Source organism: Sarcophilus harrisii, chromosome 6, assembly GCF_902635505.1.
Source record: "Sarcophilus harrisii chromosome 6, mSarHar1.11, whole genome shotgun sequence".
Lineage (NCBI taxonomy): Eukaryota > Metazoa > Chordata > Mammalia > Dasyuromorphia > Dasyuridae > Sarcophilus > Sarcophilus harrisii.
In genome coordinates, this window is record NC_045431.1 from 80,001,422 (window position 1) to 80,018,205 (window position 16,784).

Genomic DNA, 16,784 nt, shown 5'->3' on the forward strand with positions numbered 1-16,784 from the left:
AAGCATAATTTTTAAAGGCCACAACTCACCCAAATTCTCATATTCTTATATCAGTTTTAAACTAATTTTGCCCTAATGGCCCCTTTTCTTCTGCCACAAAAGAAGTTCTCCATTGTTGTCTCTAAAATAAATTAATATTCACACAGACATATTGTTATATATAATGTGTGTATATGACATGGTGTGTGTGTATGTGCATTTCATAAAGAGCTCATCATTTAATTTTACTTTCTAGGTTTTAGGGTTATTTAATTTTTTTATTGATTTATGTATGAGTTTATAATAACAGCCAGCATTTAATATAGTACTTTTAAAGTTTGAAAAGCATTTTACATATGTTATCCCTTTGAACCTCACAATAAACTTGCGAGGCATATGTTATTACAGGCTTTTTGGAAATGAGAAAACTGAATCTGAGAAAAGTTTAACGACTTGCCTAGGTTCATACAGTGTCTTAAGACAGGATTCAAACTCAGGGCTCCCTAACTTCAAGTGCAGTGCTCTATACCTGGTGCCACCTAGCTGCTTGTTTATTGAGATTATACTGATTAAAATAACAACAAAGATGATGTAGCTAATTAAAAATTAGAAAGGGAAGAATCATTTATAGTGTGTATAAACATGGATAAGCTGCATATCCAAAAACTTATGATAATACAAACAAAAAAAAAGATTAGACCATTCTTAGTACAAACTCTGTTCTTAATGTGTTGTACCATATTTTCTGGCCTTTTGTTACTGTAATTAGTATCTTGAATTAGGCACCAATTGTCAACTAGATATTTTTATTATAATACATTTTTATTAAACTTTGAGCTCTTATATTGAACATTTTCATTTGCTTCAAGGAAGGACAAAATAAGAAAATTCCTAAGAAAAACAAAACTCTCAATCTTTTTTTTCATAATATTTACTGATGAATATTAAGAACTGTGTTTCCTTTGTAGAAGACTTTTAACTGCAAAAGAGTGAAGAGCAGTATTTTGTGATACAGCATTACTAGTACTTAAAAATGTGATATCCAAAATTATATGTATTAGTCCTTACCTGTATTGTTCAAGCCATTCCTATTCTATAATCTGGGTTTACTCATTTGTAAAATTAGGGAGAAGTTCGTGAACTATGAACTCTAAAGTCTCATCATTTCTATTAATATCCTACAGATATTTAAAAATTAAGTGGTAGCCCCTGAAAAAATAAACATTTACGGAATATAAATAATGAGTTTACAATTTAAATCACTACTTTTGTGAATAATTCAAACTTTTATGAATTGATTTTTGAAATTTTCTACATGTTGGGAGAATATTTGGAATTTTTCTTAGCATATTCCTTTCTACACATATTCACATACATAGTTTTCATAGAAAATGTGATCAATTCATTTCTTTATGTAACTGAAAAGATTAGAGTAACTGAAAGATCGTACACACTTTTTTCAAGAAATTCTCAATTTCCCTTAATCTTTCCAAACAGAAAGATTTGCAGAACTTTTTGTGGAACATCTAAATTAGGCCACTGGGGGGAAAGGGCTGTATGACAAGAAAATACAGCTTGCTGGGAAGACATTGCTCAAGTGTTTAAAATGGTTCAGCCAACAAGATTAAATATTAACTGGAGACTCTGACTAGTTCTAAAATCAGGCCTACCAAACTGCCTAGTGTATATATAAGATAGAAAAGCTCATTCTCAGATTCATTAGCAAAGGATGGTTACTTGGGCATTCTCAAAATCTTCTGCCATGAAGCATTTTTTGCTCCTCCTGCTCTGCATTTCCACAGTTAAATCCCTGTCTGACTACGATGAGGAGGTAGTTATTATTAAAATATTCATACTGGTTACATTAACAGAATTAATATCAATTCTGATAATCCGTATACAATGTTATATAAGTATATATGTATTTATTTTTATGAGAACTAAAATTAATTTATAGTAAATTTTATAAATGAAATTGAAATAATTTCAATTTTAAGAAATGTAATCAATTCATTTCTTTGTGTAAAAAAAAGGCTTTTTCTTCCTATTTTATTTTTTTCTGACTTTTCTTCTCTCTTTTCTTTAACAGGAGGAAAGTGCACATAAGGTAAGATATACTTTGTCCTTTATTTGTTCTACTGCATTAAGACATTATTGTGTTAATATTAACAGATAAGAAAAAATTCTGAAAATGATACAGAACAAAAACCAGAAAATTTGAGTTTAAAAAGCAGACAAAATGTGAACAATGGGTGTCAATGAAGAAAAGCAATATTTAGCAAATGACAATAATCAGTAGTTACAATGATCAGTAATGATTTAAAAAAATAAGACTGCCATGTTAGATAATGAATGTTATAATTCTTATTGTGTTTCCCTGTAATTATAAAAAATTCTATAATGCAAATAACTTAGCCTAATTCATCTGTTTATAAAACATATTTCATTTAAGTTATTATATTTTAAGTCATTTTGCCAGTAAAAATTCAGGAATAGATTAAAGGGAACTTGTAAAGCCCATGTAACATTGTAGACAAAACCTCATGAGATTAAATTCAAAAGTCAGTTTTATGATCCTTATTTCTTGGATGAGAATAATCAGTAGGGGAAAGTGACCTCTTCAAGATTTTTTAATGAGTTAACATTAGGAACTGAACGAGAGCCCAGTTTTTCTCTGTGTCATTCTACAAAAAAAGCACTTTTTCTAGTTAATTTGATTCATGGAAATAATTGATTTGGAGGTCAGATTTCAAAGTGATTTTTTTTACTTGAATTATTTAGAAAGTTATTTTCATTGATTAAAGTAATTGATGCTGTAATTGTGAAATCTAAACTTTGCACTACTGTTTCAATCTCATTAGCCTATATTTGTATAATAAAATCAAATACATAAAAGCATAAAATTATTCTTATTCAAAGTCTGTCTACTCTAAACTGATAAGATAAATCTCATTCCTATGAATAGGGCAATACAATTTCTATAACATTCTTAAGTTGACAGCAGGAATCATGCTCTATTTTTCCTATATAGTGCGTACTATACTTTGTTCTATAAATTAAGTGCTTAAAAATGCATATTAAATATATACATGAATAACTTTATAGAACTATGGTAAAAATACAATGAATTCAATTGATGCACCTGAAAAAACTTAATGAAGTTTTTGCGGGATGATGTAACTACCAAAAAATATGGGATTGATTTAATATTTTGAGACTCTTTTCTCTATTTTTTTTCTTTCTTGGTGCTGTGAGAAGCAATTACCCTTTAAAGTTACATATAATTTCAAGGGCAGTATAAATTCAGAGTTGCTTTAAATGAAAAAAAAAATCTTCCAAAGATAGACACTAAGAGGCAGGAGATCAAGTTGGGAATGACTTAGGAAAGACATTTTGATGGTAGACTAAAAGACTCAAGAAATCAATTCCTGAGAATTATAGGAGCTACTGCATAGACATTCAATACACTGTTTCTCTTCAAATCTTCAATTATTACATATTACAGCATCTACATGTTAATAAGCTTTCTTCTTAAGAAATAGATGTATTTTCTTAATAAAGTTGATATATGTAGAGCTTAGACAATCCTAATTTTAAATAATCAGGTATGGGAATTTAGTAAAGAAAATACACTAAATGACATTAATTATTGTTGACAGTATAGTTCCTCATCACTTACTAATGCATTTCTGGTGGTTTAGATTTAAAGAATTGGTCTTATTGCCTTACAATCAATCGCACCTTGTACCTAGAGATACTTTCTGTTTGCAGATGTAGTGACTGTTCATAGAGGCTGCTAATGTTTCAGAGTCTGTTTGCCTTGTACCTTTGTCCAAGGGTTCCAATGACTACATGCCCAGTTGTTCTACCTGAATTGATCTCTTTTTTCTAAGCCTTTTTCCTCAATTGAGGAAGGAAGTACCATTTAAGATACATTTATTAAATGTAAGGAGCTATACTGGTGGAAGCAAAGATATAACTCAAACCTTAATGGTAGGAAAATCCTTATACATAGATCAAAGAAAAGTTCTATCTGTGCAGAGGAGAAATCCAGATAAAGTTCTCTAAGAAATTTGAAGAGGGGAGGATTACTTTCACCTAGCATTGTTAGTAATGACTTATTGAGGGAGAATAGTATCTGTGGGAAGGAAGGAAGGAAGGAAGGAAGGAAGGAAGGAAGGAAGGAAGGAAGGAAGGAAGGAAGGAAGGAAGGAAGGAAGGAAGGAAGGAAGGAAGGAAGGAAGGAAGGAAGGAAGGAAGGAAAAAGAAAAGAATGAGCTTTAACAAAAAGTGATAGCTGGATGAGGAGTGGAAGAGACAAGTAAAGTCTTATTTTATTTTTTTTCAGTTAACAACATTTCATTTTCTCTCCCCCAAGAGGACTCTTTTTTCAGACCTATAGTATGGCATAAGCAAAGACATAAAAAGATATGAGCTAAGGGCCAGAGGATAAAATGAGTGTACAAGACAAAGAATTTCATTTTGGCTGGAATTGAAACCACGGGATAGAAAATAATATGAGATAAGATTCAGGAGATAGTTTGGAACCAGATTATGGAAGGCCTTATATGTCAACATGAGAACTTTACATTTTAGACAGTAAACAGAATCATTGAAGATTCTGAAGTGCTATGATGTGGTCAAAGTAATTCTGTGGGAAGATAACTCAGTGGTGTGAAAGAATGGTCTGGAACTGTGAAAACTATATGGGAGGCTATTATAAAAATCTCAGGGAGACTAGATCAGGGCCTGGACCAACAGTTTGTTGCAGGAGAAAGCTGCTACCAATATTGCAGAAGTTAGCAATTGATTGAATGTATGCAATAAGGGAAAGGAAAGATTCAAAGATAAATTAGGATTATGACAACCAATAACTGAAAGAACACTAGTGATTTGAACGGAAACAAAAAAGTTGGAGGGAAGCACAAACTTGAGAGAAAAAATGGGTTCAGTTTTAGACACGTTGTATTTGCAGACCTGATGGGACTTTCAGGTTGTTATCAAATACACAGTTGCAGTCATAGAACTGAAAGTGCAGATTGTTTGGTGGAGTTGAAAAAAATAGATTTTTTTTGAAGTCATTAGTACAAAGGTGATGTTTGAAATAATAAGAATGGGTAAATTCCACAGAGAAAACAACCAAGAACAGAACCTTAGGAAACACTCACATTTAAAGAGCAAGAAGAAATTGGAGTCAGCAAAAAGAGACAGAGAAAGACCAAAGAGGTAGTAGGAGAATAACCTATGATAATGGTGTCACAGAATTCAAAGGAAAAAAGAAAAGAGTGGTTGTTAATGTTGAATGGCATAAAGGGGTCGAGAAAGATGAAGACAGAATGAAAGTCACTGGATTTAGCATTAGGAAGCCAGGAGAGATGTTGAAAATAATTGTTTCAAGGAATGATGGAGACAGAAACCAAGTTGCGAAGGTTTGGTAGCAACTGGGTAGAGATTAAGTAGGAGCAGTGTAGATTGCTCTTTATCCAAAGTGGATAAGTGGAGTGAGGGGAGGGACAGGGACTCAGACCAAGAGAATGTTAGTTTACAAAGGTTTTAATTGGAAGTTTTTTTTTAATTTAAGGACTAATTGGACTAGACTAGTTTTTAGCCTGTCATCTATGAACTTTTAAATATACATGTATTTTGATAGTTATACTTCTGCCTAATTGTTTTCTTTTTAGTGATCTCAAATATTTTATTTTGTACAATTAAAAAAAAACATTATTCTGAAAAGGGGTCCATAAATTTCACCAGATTATCAAGAGTTAAGAACTGCTAGAACAAATAATACTTAAGGATCTCTTCCAGCTTTAATATATTGACTTTACAAATGGATCTTCTTTTTCTTGTTTGATGAAGTCTCAGGTAGATGCTCGAAGTCATCGACCAGTAGATAGGAGAAGGGAACCCATTCCAACTCTGCGACCTGCTCCACCACCCATCACTGGGGGAGGGTACCGAGCTCGTCCCTCCCAACCGCTGTCTGTGCAACAGAAGAAATTGGAGAGAAAAGCCCCTGATGCTGGTGGCTGCCTTCATGCTGATCCTGACATGGTAAGTGTGTTACAATGGCTGGCAAAGTTGGTCATGGCCAGTGAAGAGAATCAAGTGCCGGGAAGAGGACCTAGTTTCCTGGAACAGAGTAATAATAGTCCTAATCATTTCAAAAGTTTTGTTTCATTTTCTTTGGTTTTACTATCAAATGCTAGAAATGTTTCTGCTTCTGGTTCAGGGTTACATTCTTACAGGAGTCACAGCTGAGTGAGACAGCAGGGCAAGAACATAGAAATTCAATCCTAAAGATTTTTTTGCTTTTGCCTCATTTGAGCAAATTACTGAGTTGACTGATGGGAAAAGGAGTAGTAAGGGAAGGAGGAAAGAGTTTCAGCAAAACATTTTTAGAAAACACAGAACAGAGCAAGAGGGCAGTTTTAATGCCATCAGGTTAAATTTCATACTACAGTAAAGAAAACTACATTATACCGGTTTACAGAGTCCTTTTCTGTTATTTGGTATTGGGATTGACCTGGAGGTCAGACTTTTGAGCAATAGGTGGAAGCTGTTTAAAGTGACAAACTTCTACCAATTAGAATTCTCCAAGATTAGAATCTCTTTTGGGAGGTAGGAGGTGTTGTCTGTCTGTCTGTCTGTCTCTCTCTCTCTCTCTCTCTCTTTCTCTTTCTCTCCCCTCTTTCTCTCTCTCCTTCTTCTTCTTCTTCTTCTTCTTCTTTTTCTTCTTCTTCCTTTCTTCCCTCCCTCTCTCTTTTTATTTTTTTAACTAAACAATAAATTAACATCTACCGTGCCAAATAGATTAAAACTGAGCCTTCATTACAAAAATGTTTTGATAAGAGGACCTATCCTAAACACCTCCTGGAGTGGATTTCTACTATCTGTTCTTTGCTTTTGCTTTTAGGGAGCATTGTGTCCAACAGGATGTGTGCTGCAAGACACATTAGTGAAACAGGAAAGAACTGTGAAAGCCAATGTTAAAGACCTAGGGACTGAAGTGGACTCATTTTCTCAGAGGACTTCTAGCAACTTCCAGTACATGAGGATCCTAAAGGACATGTGGACCAAAAGACAGAAGCAAATATTAGGTAGCTATCATTTCTCTTCCATCTCCCGCCAAAAAAATGAAAGTTGGGGGAAGTCACGGTTGGGAATGTTTTCATTTGAGAGAACTTGGAGGTTAAATCCTGACTCTACAATTCTGTGACTTTGGACATATCATTTAATTTTTCTGGGCCTCAATTTCTAATCTGCAAAATCAGGAGACTGAACTAGGTAATCATTAAGGTACGAAAAAAAAACCACCCCTCAGAAAATAGGATCAGCTTCTGCTAAACTTGGGGATTTATCCCTAAGGGTTTCTTGTTGCTTGCTTGCTACTACCAAAACCCTAAAAGAAAGCCATCCCCAAGGCTTCCCAAATTAGATATTAGCAAAACCTCGTCCCTTTAATTCAGCTAAGGGAAGAACTTACTTTAAAGGCTTTTCTCAGTAATGAAAAAAAAATACTACACATTTCAAGATTTTGATATAGTAGGGGAAAAAACATCTTCCTTTATTTTAATCTCCAATTTTGTTTGGTATATTCCTGTCATCTCAGAACTATTTTTATCTGTATCTTGACCACATCCTAGCATATAGACAAGCCTTGCTCTTATCTTAAATTGATGAAATTCTGATCTTTTACATGTTTTGTCTCAATCTGCCTAGAACCAGACAAATCTACTGGGCAATAATGACTGAGCTCACCCTGAAAGTTATTCCTAGGATCACAGAGAGAGCTGGAAGGGCCTTAAAGGCATCCAATCCTGCTCTTATATTTTATAGATGAGAAAACTGAAGCCCAGAGAGATTGAGAGATTGACTTGTTCATGGTCATGTAACTAGTAATTAGGAGAGTAGTGAGTCCCGGTCCAAGGGACTTTCTCTGCCCTATGATGCATCTCCACCTGGCGCCAAAAACCCACTAGCCTGAAGCCTCATATTCCTTCCATCTGTTTCAGTTTTTGTGGTCAGTAGTTCTGGGTCATTTTGCAGAACTGGATAGATTTACCTCTACTGTGTCCAGTTAATGTCTTGTCTCCTCAGATCTATCCACATGTTCTCAGATAGTTTTTAAGTTGGTCCCCACCTAAACTTTAGTTTACATTTTGTTTATATACTATTGCAGTAATTTAAAATTTGCTAACAATAACATGTAATTTTCTGCCAGCAAGAAAAATTTAATTTCATCAGCAGTCTTATTGTTTAGGTGTCCTAAGTTATTAGCATCATCTAACAATGTGTGATAAATCTGTCATTCATTTAATTCTCATACCCAATTGGAGGCCAGCATTCGTATTTTCTGTGAAGAATTTGTCTCTGATTCCTTGACTTTTATTCCCCAATCAATCTGAATTTCCATTATAACTCAGAAGTTATAGCTTTTTAGAAGTACATTTATCAGTCTTCAGAAGGTTGAAAATCAAAGGTAGAAAATAAATATTCTGCATTTTCCACAGTTCCTAAGAAAAGATAAATTTCAGTTAATTCTAATGGATTATAATTTTTATTCAGACCTAGTACTAATGACCCTACTATTATAACTCATTATTTCATGAATTGGCATAATGTCAATTTTCCATCCCTCACCCATTCAGCATAATCACTATGTATATTAAAGTTAAATTTATGGACAAATTTTGATCATATTTCTTTATATCCATCTTATATGAGATTTCAGTGTATTCAATGTTTAACACAGTATGTGGCACATAGTTAAGTGCTTAATAAGTATTTGTGAACTTATATTTAAAATAAAGAGGAAACAATGATCTTTTCTATAAATTTCTTTTTTTTTACAGACAATGAAAATGCAGTAAATGGGTTTTCTTCTGAACTGGAAAAGCATGAACTTTATATCCAGGAGACTGTGAACACTCATATTCCAAATAACCTCCAAGTGCTTCGCTCAATTCTAGAAAATCTAAGAAGCAAAATACAGAAATTAGAAAGTGATGTTTCAGCCCAAATGGACTACTGCCGCAACCCATGCACTGTCAGTTGTAGCATCCCAGTGGTTTCAGGCAAAGGTACCTTAGGACTTTGGTAAAAGCTTACATTTCCTTACAGCAAGGAGGCGATGAAAGAGCTTAGGAAAGCCCACTTTTTCTCAACCAGTTTCACAGCAGTACTTCAGCACCTGATGATCTCCAGGGATATGTTAGAACCTTTAAAGTTTTCTCATCTCTAGCTAGCTATCCATTTTCTCATGTAGAGGGGCTATGTCTGAAGGGTAGGGGCAATAATGTGAAATGAAGGAGAAAATATGTCAGGTGTGTGTTCAGGGGGCAAGTTGCAGACCATTGTAGGAATGAACAAATGATGAATAGTGTTTAGAGGAAAAAAAAGAGAGCTGTCAAATCCCTCTGTTTTGTGTGTCACTGTATATTGGTGACAAACTTATCAGCATAACCTGAAAAAATTAAAAATTAATTGTAAATTAATTTTTAAAAATTTAAAAGCCTATTCAAAGTATGAGTTTAGTTAATTATATGTACACATATGTACTCATATTTGTACATGTATATATTTATGCATAAATATATGTGTATACATACTGTGTATATTTGAGACTGAGTTTCCCCATCTTACGCCAGCAGCTCATTGTGGGCTCCTTCTCGGTACCAATCAGCTTGGGAGCTTTAATCTGCCCCATTTCTAATCTGGGCCAGTTTGTCCTCACAAAGCCTGATGGCCCTTCTCTCCTGGGGCCTCTCCATATTGGTTCCAAACTTCATGAAGACACCTGATTGGTTATAGTCCTGTTATAGCTTCACATTCCTAAACTCAAATAACCAACTAGGAGATATGGCTAGTAATGATTACAGCCATGTGACAGCACACCTAGCTTATATATTGTTCTTAAAAATCAACAGTGGAGGTATCTCAATTACCAGAATGATAAACAACTTTATTTTATTACATTATTACAATATTGAAAACCATGGAGACAGACTATTGGTGTATTGCAATGATTCAATTTTGCAGATATTCACTTTTTAATAATAACCACTTGTTCTTCTAGACGTGGCATCCTTATGAACAAAATAATTCTAGCATTATAGATTTAGAAGTAAAAGTCACCTTAGAGGCCATTTAGTCAGCTTCTTTCATTTTATAAATGAAAGAACTGAGGCTCAGGAAGGTTGAATGAGTCATGCAGGGAAATTTATTTTTCTTTTTTATATGTTTACTGATAATAATTTTTAAGTTAAGATACTATGATATCAATCCAGTAGCTTTCTTTCTTAATTTTTCAGAATATATGTAATAATCTCTAGCCAAGACATAAAAAGATTATATACTTAAGATAAAATTTCTCGCATAATTTGTCTTTTTATATGTTTGCAGAGTGTGAAGAAATTATTAGGAAAGGAGGTGATACATCTGAAATGTATCTCATTCATCCCGATGGTTTTGTCAAACCGTATAAAGTTTATTGTGATATGAAGACAGAAAATGGAGGTAAGTACATGATTCTGCAAAAAAAAATTTTGAAGTCATCATGGAGTAAAATATCTTTATGACAATAATATGATGTTAATGTTTATGAGACCTGGGTTTAAGAATTGTAGAAGTCAGGGCAACTAGGTGACACAATGGATAGAGCACCAGTCCTGAAGTCAGGAGGACCTGAGTTAAAATCTGGCCTCAGACACTTAACACTTACTAGCTGTGTGACTCTGGGCAAGTCACTTAATCCCAGTTGTCTCAGCAAAAAAAAAAAAAAAAAAAAAAAAAAAACCAAGAATTGTAGAAGTTTTAACAATTTTAAGCACTTGTCAAATTGTTGATTATGTTAAATAGTTATATCACAAACTATCCAATTTCAAAGTATCACTAAGTGTAACTTTGGTATGGGAATCTGATCCATGGAATGGGATAGATAACTTACCAAAGACCATGAAAACTTGTTTTTCTTTAAATATTGACGCAAGACTGACTTTTTAATATTTACTAGCATTGTTATGCCCAAAGGATTTGAATTTTCTTCAAAGTGATTTTAACCATACAGAATGACAGTTCATTTACCTATGACTCAATAGATAAGTTCAGGGGAATCCTGATTTGCCTGGAATACATAGCCAGCAAGGGTTGAGGTAGAATTTTTTTTTTATTTAATAGCCTTTTATTTACAGGTTATATGTATGGGTAACTTTACAGAATTAACATTTGCCAAACCTCTTGTTCCAATTTTTCACCTCTTACCCCCCACCCCCTCCCCCAGATGGCAGGATGACCAGTAGATGTTAAATATATTAAAATATAAATTAGATACACAATAAGTATACATGACCAAACCGTTATTTTGCTGTACAAAAAGAATCAGACTCTGAAATATTGTACAATTAGCTTGTGAAGGAAATCAAAAATGCAGGTGGGCATAAATATAGGGATTGGGAATTCAATGTAATGGTTTTTAGTCATCTCCCAGAGTTCTTTCTCTGGGCGTAGCTGGTTCAGTTCATTACTGCTCCATTGGAAATGATTTGGTTGATCTCGTTGCTGAGGATGGCCTGGTCCATCAGAACTGGTCATCATATAGTATTGTTGTTGAAGTATATAATGATCTCCTGGTCCTGCTCATTTCACTCAGCATCAGTTCGTGTAAGTCTCTCCAGGCCTTTCTGAAATCATCCTGTTGGTCATTTCTTACAGAACAATAATATTCCATAATATTCATATACCACAATTTATTCAGCCATTCTCCAACTGATGGGCATCCATTCAATTTCCAGTTTCTAGCCACTACAAAAAGGGCTGCCACAAACATTTGTGCACATACAGGTCCCTTTCCCTTCTTTATAATCTCTTTGGGATATAAGCCCAGTAGTAACACTGCTGGATCAAAGGGTATGCACAGTTTGATAACTTTTTGAGCATAGTTCCAAACTACTCTCCAGAATGGTTGGATTTGTTCACAACTCCATTGAGGTAGAATTTGAATCCAGAATTTCTGAAGTCCAAGTCCAGAGTAGTGTCCACTACTCCATGTTGCCTCAATTATTGTTATGTCAGAAACAACCTGAGTCCTACATAATTATGTTCTCATGTCTATCTTTTTATCCCCAAACTCCATAATCATAATCCTACTTCTTTGGATCTATTTATAAAGAAATCATAAAAATATTTCAGTTTTGTTTGTAAAATGATTTTCTTTTGCCAAAACTCTAGGTTTTAATACATTAGTTTGGTTTATACCAAGCTTTGAAAGACATAAAATGCCCTTGGATATTATTATATATGTGCTCTTTTATAAGGATTAAAGCTTGCTTTTTAAGAGTCTATTTCCTTTTGCTTTAAGTATTAGCTTTTAAAGTATTTTCAATGGTTTTTGTGCACAAACCATTAAAAGATCCAAAATGTAAAGAAAATTATTTTAATGGTTAATGAAAACAATCTTGGTTTCTTTCTCATCATAAGGATGGACAGTAATCCAGAACCGTCAAGATGGTAGTGTCGACTTTGGAAGAAAATGGGATGCATATAAAAATGGATTTGGAAATATTGCAAGCAATGAAGATATAAAGAAATACTGTGGTTTACCAGGTAAAATTATTATCAAAAGTCAAAAAACTTTTTTTCATCTTAAAGAATGTATTGCTTGTCAACATTTTTACTATTCAGCAATCCACCATCAAATATTAAATAAAATTGTTTCTAAACCATTATGTTCGTCTGTCAGAAAGCATCCCAATTCTCAGGTGTTTACTGTGAGTTTATCAGTGTTGGAGAAATTAAAATTGTCATGGGAGAAGGAAAATTAAAATCAGCTGGAGCAGAAATACTAGTAGTTTTCAAATATTTTAATTTTCATGGCATTTTGTATCATTTTAATTCTAGGTGAATATTGGCTTGGAAATGATAAAATTAGCCAACTTACCAAAATGGGACCCACTGAACTTTTGATTGAAATGGAAGACTGGAAAGGTGATAAGGTGAAGGCTCATTATGGAGGATTCACAGTACAGAATGAAGGCAATAAGTACCAGATCTCTGTTAGTAAATACCGAGGCACTGCTGGCAATGCCCTTATGGATGGCGCATCCCAATTGGTAGGAGAGAACAGGACCATGACCATTCACAACGGCATGTACTTCAGCACCTATGACAGAGATAACGATGGGTGGTATGTCTACATTCATTTTTCCTTTGAAATATGTCACTAACCATGTCACTGAACCACTAACAATATACATGTTCTGGCTACAGATGGTCCCTCATATGCTTACACGTCTAACCCTTTAAGATATCCCCTTGGTGCACAAAGGTTTAGAACAATTCCATGATCTGAGTCCAATATAGGCATTCAAGCTATCATTCAGTTTTCTAGTAACTCAGTAGTTCTGTAATGACCTGCAATTTATTGTTCCTTTAAAAAGTGATGAAGTTGCCACTCTCTTACTAAACTTATAACATTAGCTTCATCAGTGCAATTCTTTCCCTTTCTTATTGCAGAACAAAAAAGACCTCTCGTTGTTCATTGTAGAAACTGAAGAAAAGAAAAAGTCCCCCATGCGTCTAAAATAGAGCAACCTATCTGGGATATTACAGTACTTGTGAATGATTCCAACACTGAAGGCAGATATAGCTGGGGAGAAGAGCATAATAATAATCATTCTGTAGCTTTCATGGGCAATTTATTTCCATGTGCTGCTGGTCAGGAAGTCAGCTCGGATGAAAGAAGGAGAATTAAAAGCAGAGACTTACTCGTCATTATTGTATTTTTTATGGAATATTTAAATATCAGCCTAAAGGAAGTTATTTAAGGTTTCCAGCAGAGCCATAACTAGGATAGAGTGAGGGGGGTCTTAGGAATTTCTAGAGGATGGACAGCATTTATATATATATTGTATGGAGAATAATTAATATTAGCATATAACAAGAATAATTAATTAAAATAGGAAGTTAGCGTCTCCCTGACTGGCCTAGTGCTAGTGCTTCTCTAACAGTGAGTTCACAATGTTGTTGGGTCTTTCACCCAAAGGATCTCATGGACCAGCTTATTCCCTCCTGCATTCCTCCTGCACCCCTCAAAAATCTGACTTTGGGGCATACTTTGTGCTGCTCACTCCAGCTGGGCTTTATGAAGTTTCATTCTTCCAGGTGCCAACATTATGCTCCTGATGGCTTTGGTTGCTGTAAATCTTGTTCCCTCTCTCCCCCTGGGAGCAATCAACAGCCCATTCCAGGAAGTCATCCAAACTGGAGTGCTCAACACTAAGATTCTAGATTATCATCTTACCACAGTCTAGTGGCCTAAAAATGAATTTGCAGAAGAATAACTAAAAAATCAGATGCTTCTTTGCCATTACCAACAAACAGGGAGGGGAAGGGAAAATTTCTGGAATTATGCTTCTTGAAATGAAAATAATTTTACATCTAGACTTTCTGAGACACTAGTGGTCTCCTTCAGACTTAGCCAATAAACACATAATTCTCCTTCCTCCATATGATTTCTTTTTAATATATGCCATTGATAGAATTCATGCATTATACTTAACTACTACTATTTCTCTTTTCAGGATAACTTCAGATTCAAGTAAACAGTGTTCTAAGGAAGATGGTGGCGGATGGTGGTACAACAGATGTCACTCAGCTAATCCAAATGGCAGATACTATTGGGGTGGCCATTACACCTGGGATATGGCAAAACATGGCACAGACGATGGAGTCGTTTGGATGAATTGGAAGGGGTCATGGTATTCATTGAAAAAGATGTCCATGAAGATCAGACCATTCTTTCCACAACAATAGTTCTAAAACCTAACAGATTTCTTAAAATCTTACCACATTGGACAATTTTTTATACATTGTTATTAGAACTTTTCTTCACATATTGGAAGCAAACCTCCAAAAGGTTGTAGATTTAATATAAATTGGAAATACTATTCAGGATAAAAAGCTATTAAATACTGTATAACTGTAGTTTATACTTTTGATTTGTGTTTTTTGTCAAGACACTACTTAAAGAAAAAGTAGAGAAACAGTCATTTATAAATTTCAATTCTACCTGGTCATAAAAAAAATGGGTGGAAAAATGTTATATAATGAAAAAATCTTTGAGGCAAACTAAAACCTGATGTTTAAAACTCTACTTTATAAACTATATTTATTTATGCAAAGTTTTGTGAGAGAAAGCTTTCCAAAGATGTGTTCATTAAACACCTTACACTGCAATAAGTAAATGTGTTCTTTTTTCTTAACGTAGAGAATCATAGTGACTCTCATTAGATGACTAAACTGAGGCTCATTGGCCAAGGTCACACAGCTAATAATCGATAGAATGACATTTCCAATTTAAGTCCTTTGTATCCAACGTACTTCTCATTACTACCTCCCAGAGTTTACCTCAGTTTAGTTTATTCAAGAAAGGAAATACATTCAAAACTTCAAATACATAGGTCATCTGAGCATTAAATATTTGAAAATAAGAAATTACTATTTTTGACTATGCTGAACACTCCCTCTTTGCCATTTGCCTGGGGTGGAGGGAGAGAAGTATTAGGTTATCAATTAGGATGAAGCTTGTCATTTTTATCCTTTCCAAAAGGGATAGTAAAATGAGAAGTAGTTTGCTGTCAGTGATACTTTACAATAATCCAATTTAGAACTTTGCTGAGCCTGTGCTTTGAAGGTAGTCCAATCAAGGTTAACTTTAGACAAAATTGTTAAGCAAAAGTTTTTCCTTCTCTTTACCTGCTCCTCTACCTGTTATCCCCACTCACTCAGTGCCCAGGTCAGTACCTTCCTTACCTAGCACTTAGATCTTAGCACTATTAGGTTGTCTTTTCTCACCCTTAACTCCACTGAAACTTATTTGTTCTATGTATCCTTGGAGCCAAAATACAGAACACAAAAGCAACTGCCCAATCACATGGTCAAGACTATAGTCATTGTATTAGACCCTGATACCACTCTAGATGCCCAGATTTACAAACCAAATCCCAGTGCAACCCACACTCCAATTTAGGGTTTACATGGTCATCCTTAATCCTCAGTAGGTCCAATTGATGGGCCCAACTATTCTATATTACACATAAAAGTAGCAGAAGCTGAAAATGAGGGATTATTATCACACATACCCCTTTAAAAGACAAATTGAGAGTGAGAGGGGTTAAAGTTGAACAGTATTATATAGCAGTCAAAATAAAAGCTGTATAACACATTGAATAACTGGATAATTTCCAAGAAAAGAGAAACCAGAATAGTAAAGGGGCCTTATGATCATACTGTATGGGAATTGCTTGAAGGAACTGGATATGTGTTATTAGTTTGGGAATATGATAACTATCTTCCAACATTTGAAGGGTTTTCATGAAGAAGGAACAGATGTTCTTCTGCATTCCAGAGGGCAGAATTAGAAACAGAGGCAGGAAGATATAATAATATATAAGCTCTATATAAGAAACACTTTGAAAAATCAGAAATTTCCCAAAGTGGAAGTGGGCTACTGGCTGCCTTCGGAGATATTTATCATCCCAGTTAATTAGAAGTCTTTGGGTCTTTAGAAAAAGAATGGATTATCACCTGTAGGCACATTGTGGAAGAGATTCATTTGGGATATGGATTAAATCAGAAAATCTCTTTGGTCCTTTCTAATTCACACATTCTGTGATTATTTTGACTTGCCCAGATTCATAGAGCTAATGAGTTTTAGACCTGGAATTTACATCTAGCTCTCCTGTCATTTAAGTCTGGTACTCTTTCTACCATGCCAAACTGCTACTCTTTATATATGATATTGTTAG

General features: G+C 34.4%; 1 protein-coding gene across 1 annotated transcript; it reads left to right on the top strand.

The window, feature by feature from the left end:
* Positions 1-1,680: 1,680 nt before the first annotated feature.
* On the top strand, positions 1,681-15,216 carry FGB (fibrinogen beta chain). The gene is made up of 9 exons (XM_023505911.2): positions 1,681-1,810; positions 2,069-2,086; positions 5,839-6,033; positions 6,896-7,079; positions 8,835-9,062; positions 10,384-10,497; positions 12,457-12,582; positions 12,877-13,162; positions 14,559-15,216. The coding sequence occupies exons 1-9, from the start codon at positions 1,709-1,711 to the stop codon at positions 14,788-14,790; spliced, it is 1,485 nt and encodes a 494-aa protein (XP_023361679.1). The 5' UTR covers positions 1,681-1,708; the 3' UTR covers positions 14,791-15,216.
* The last annotated feature ends 1,568 nt before the right edge of the window (positions 15,217-16,784 follow it).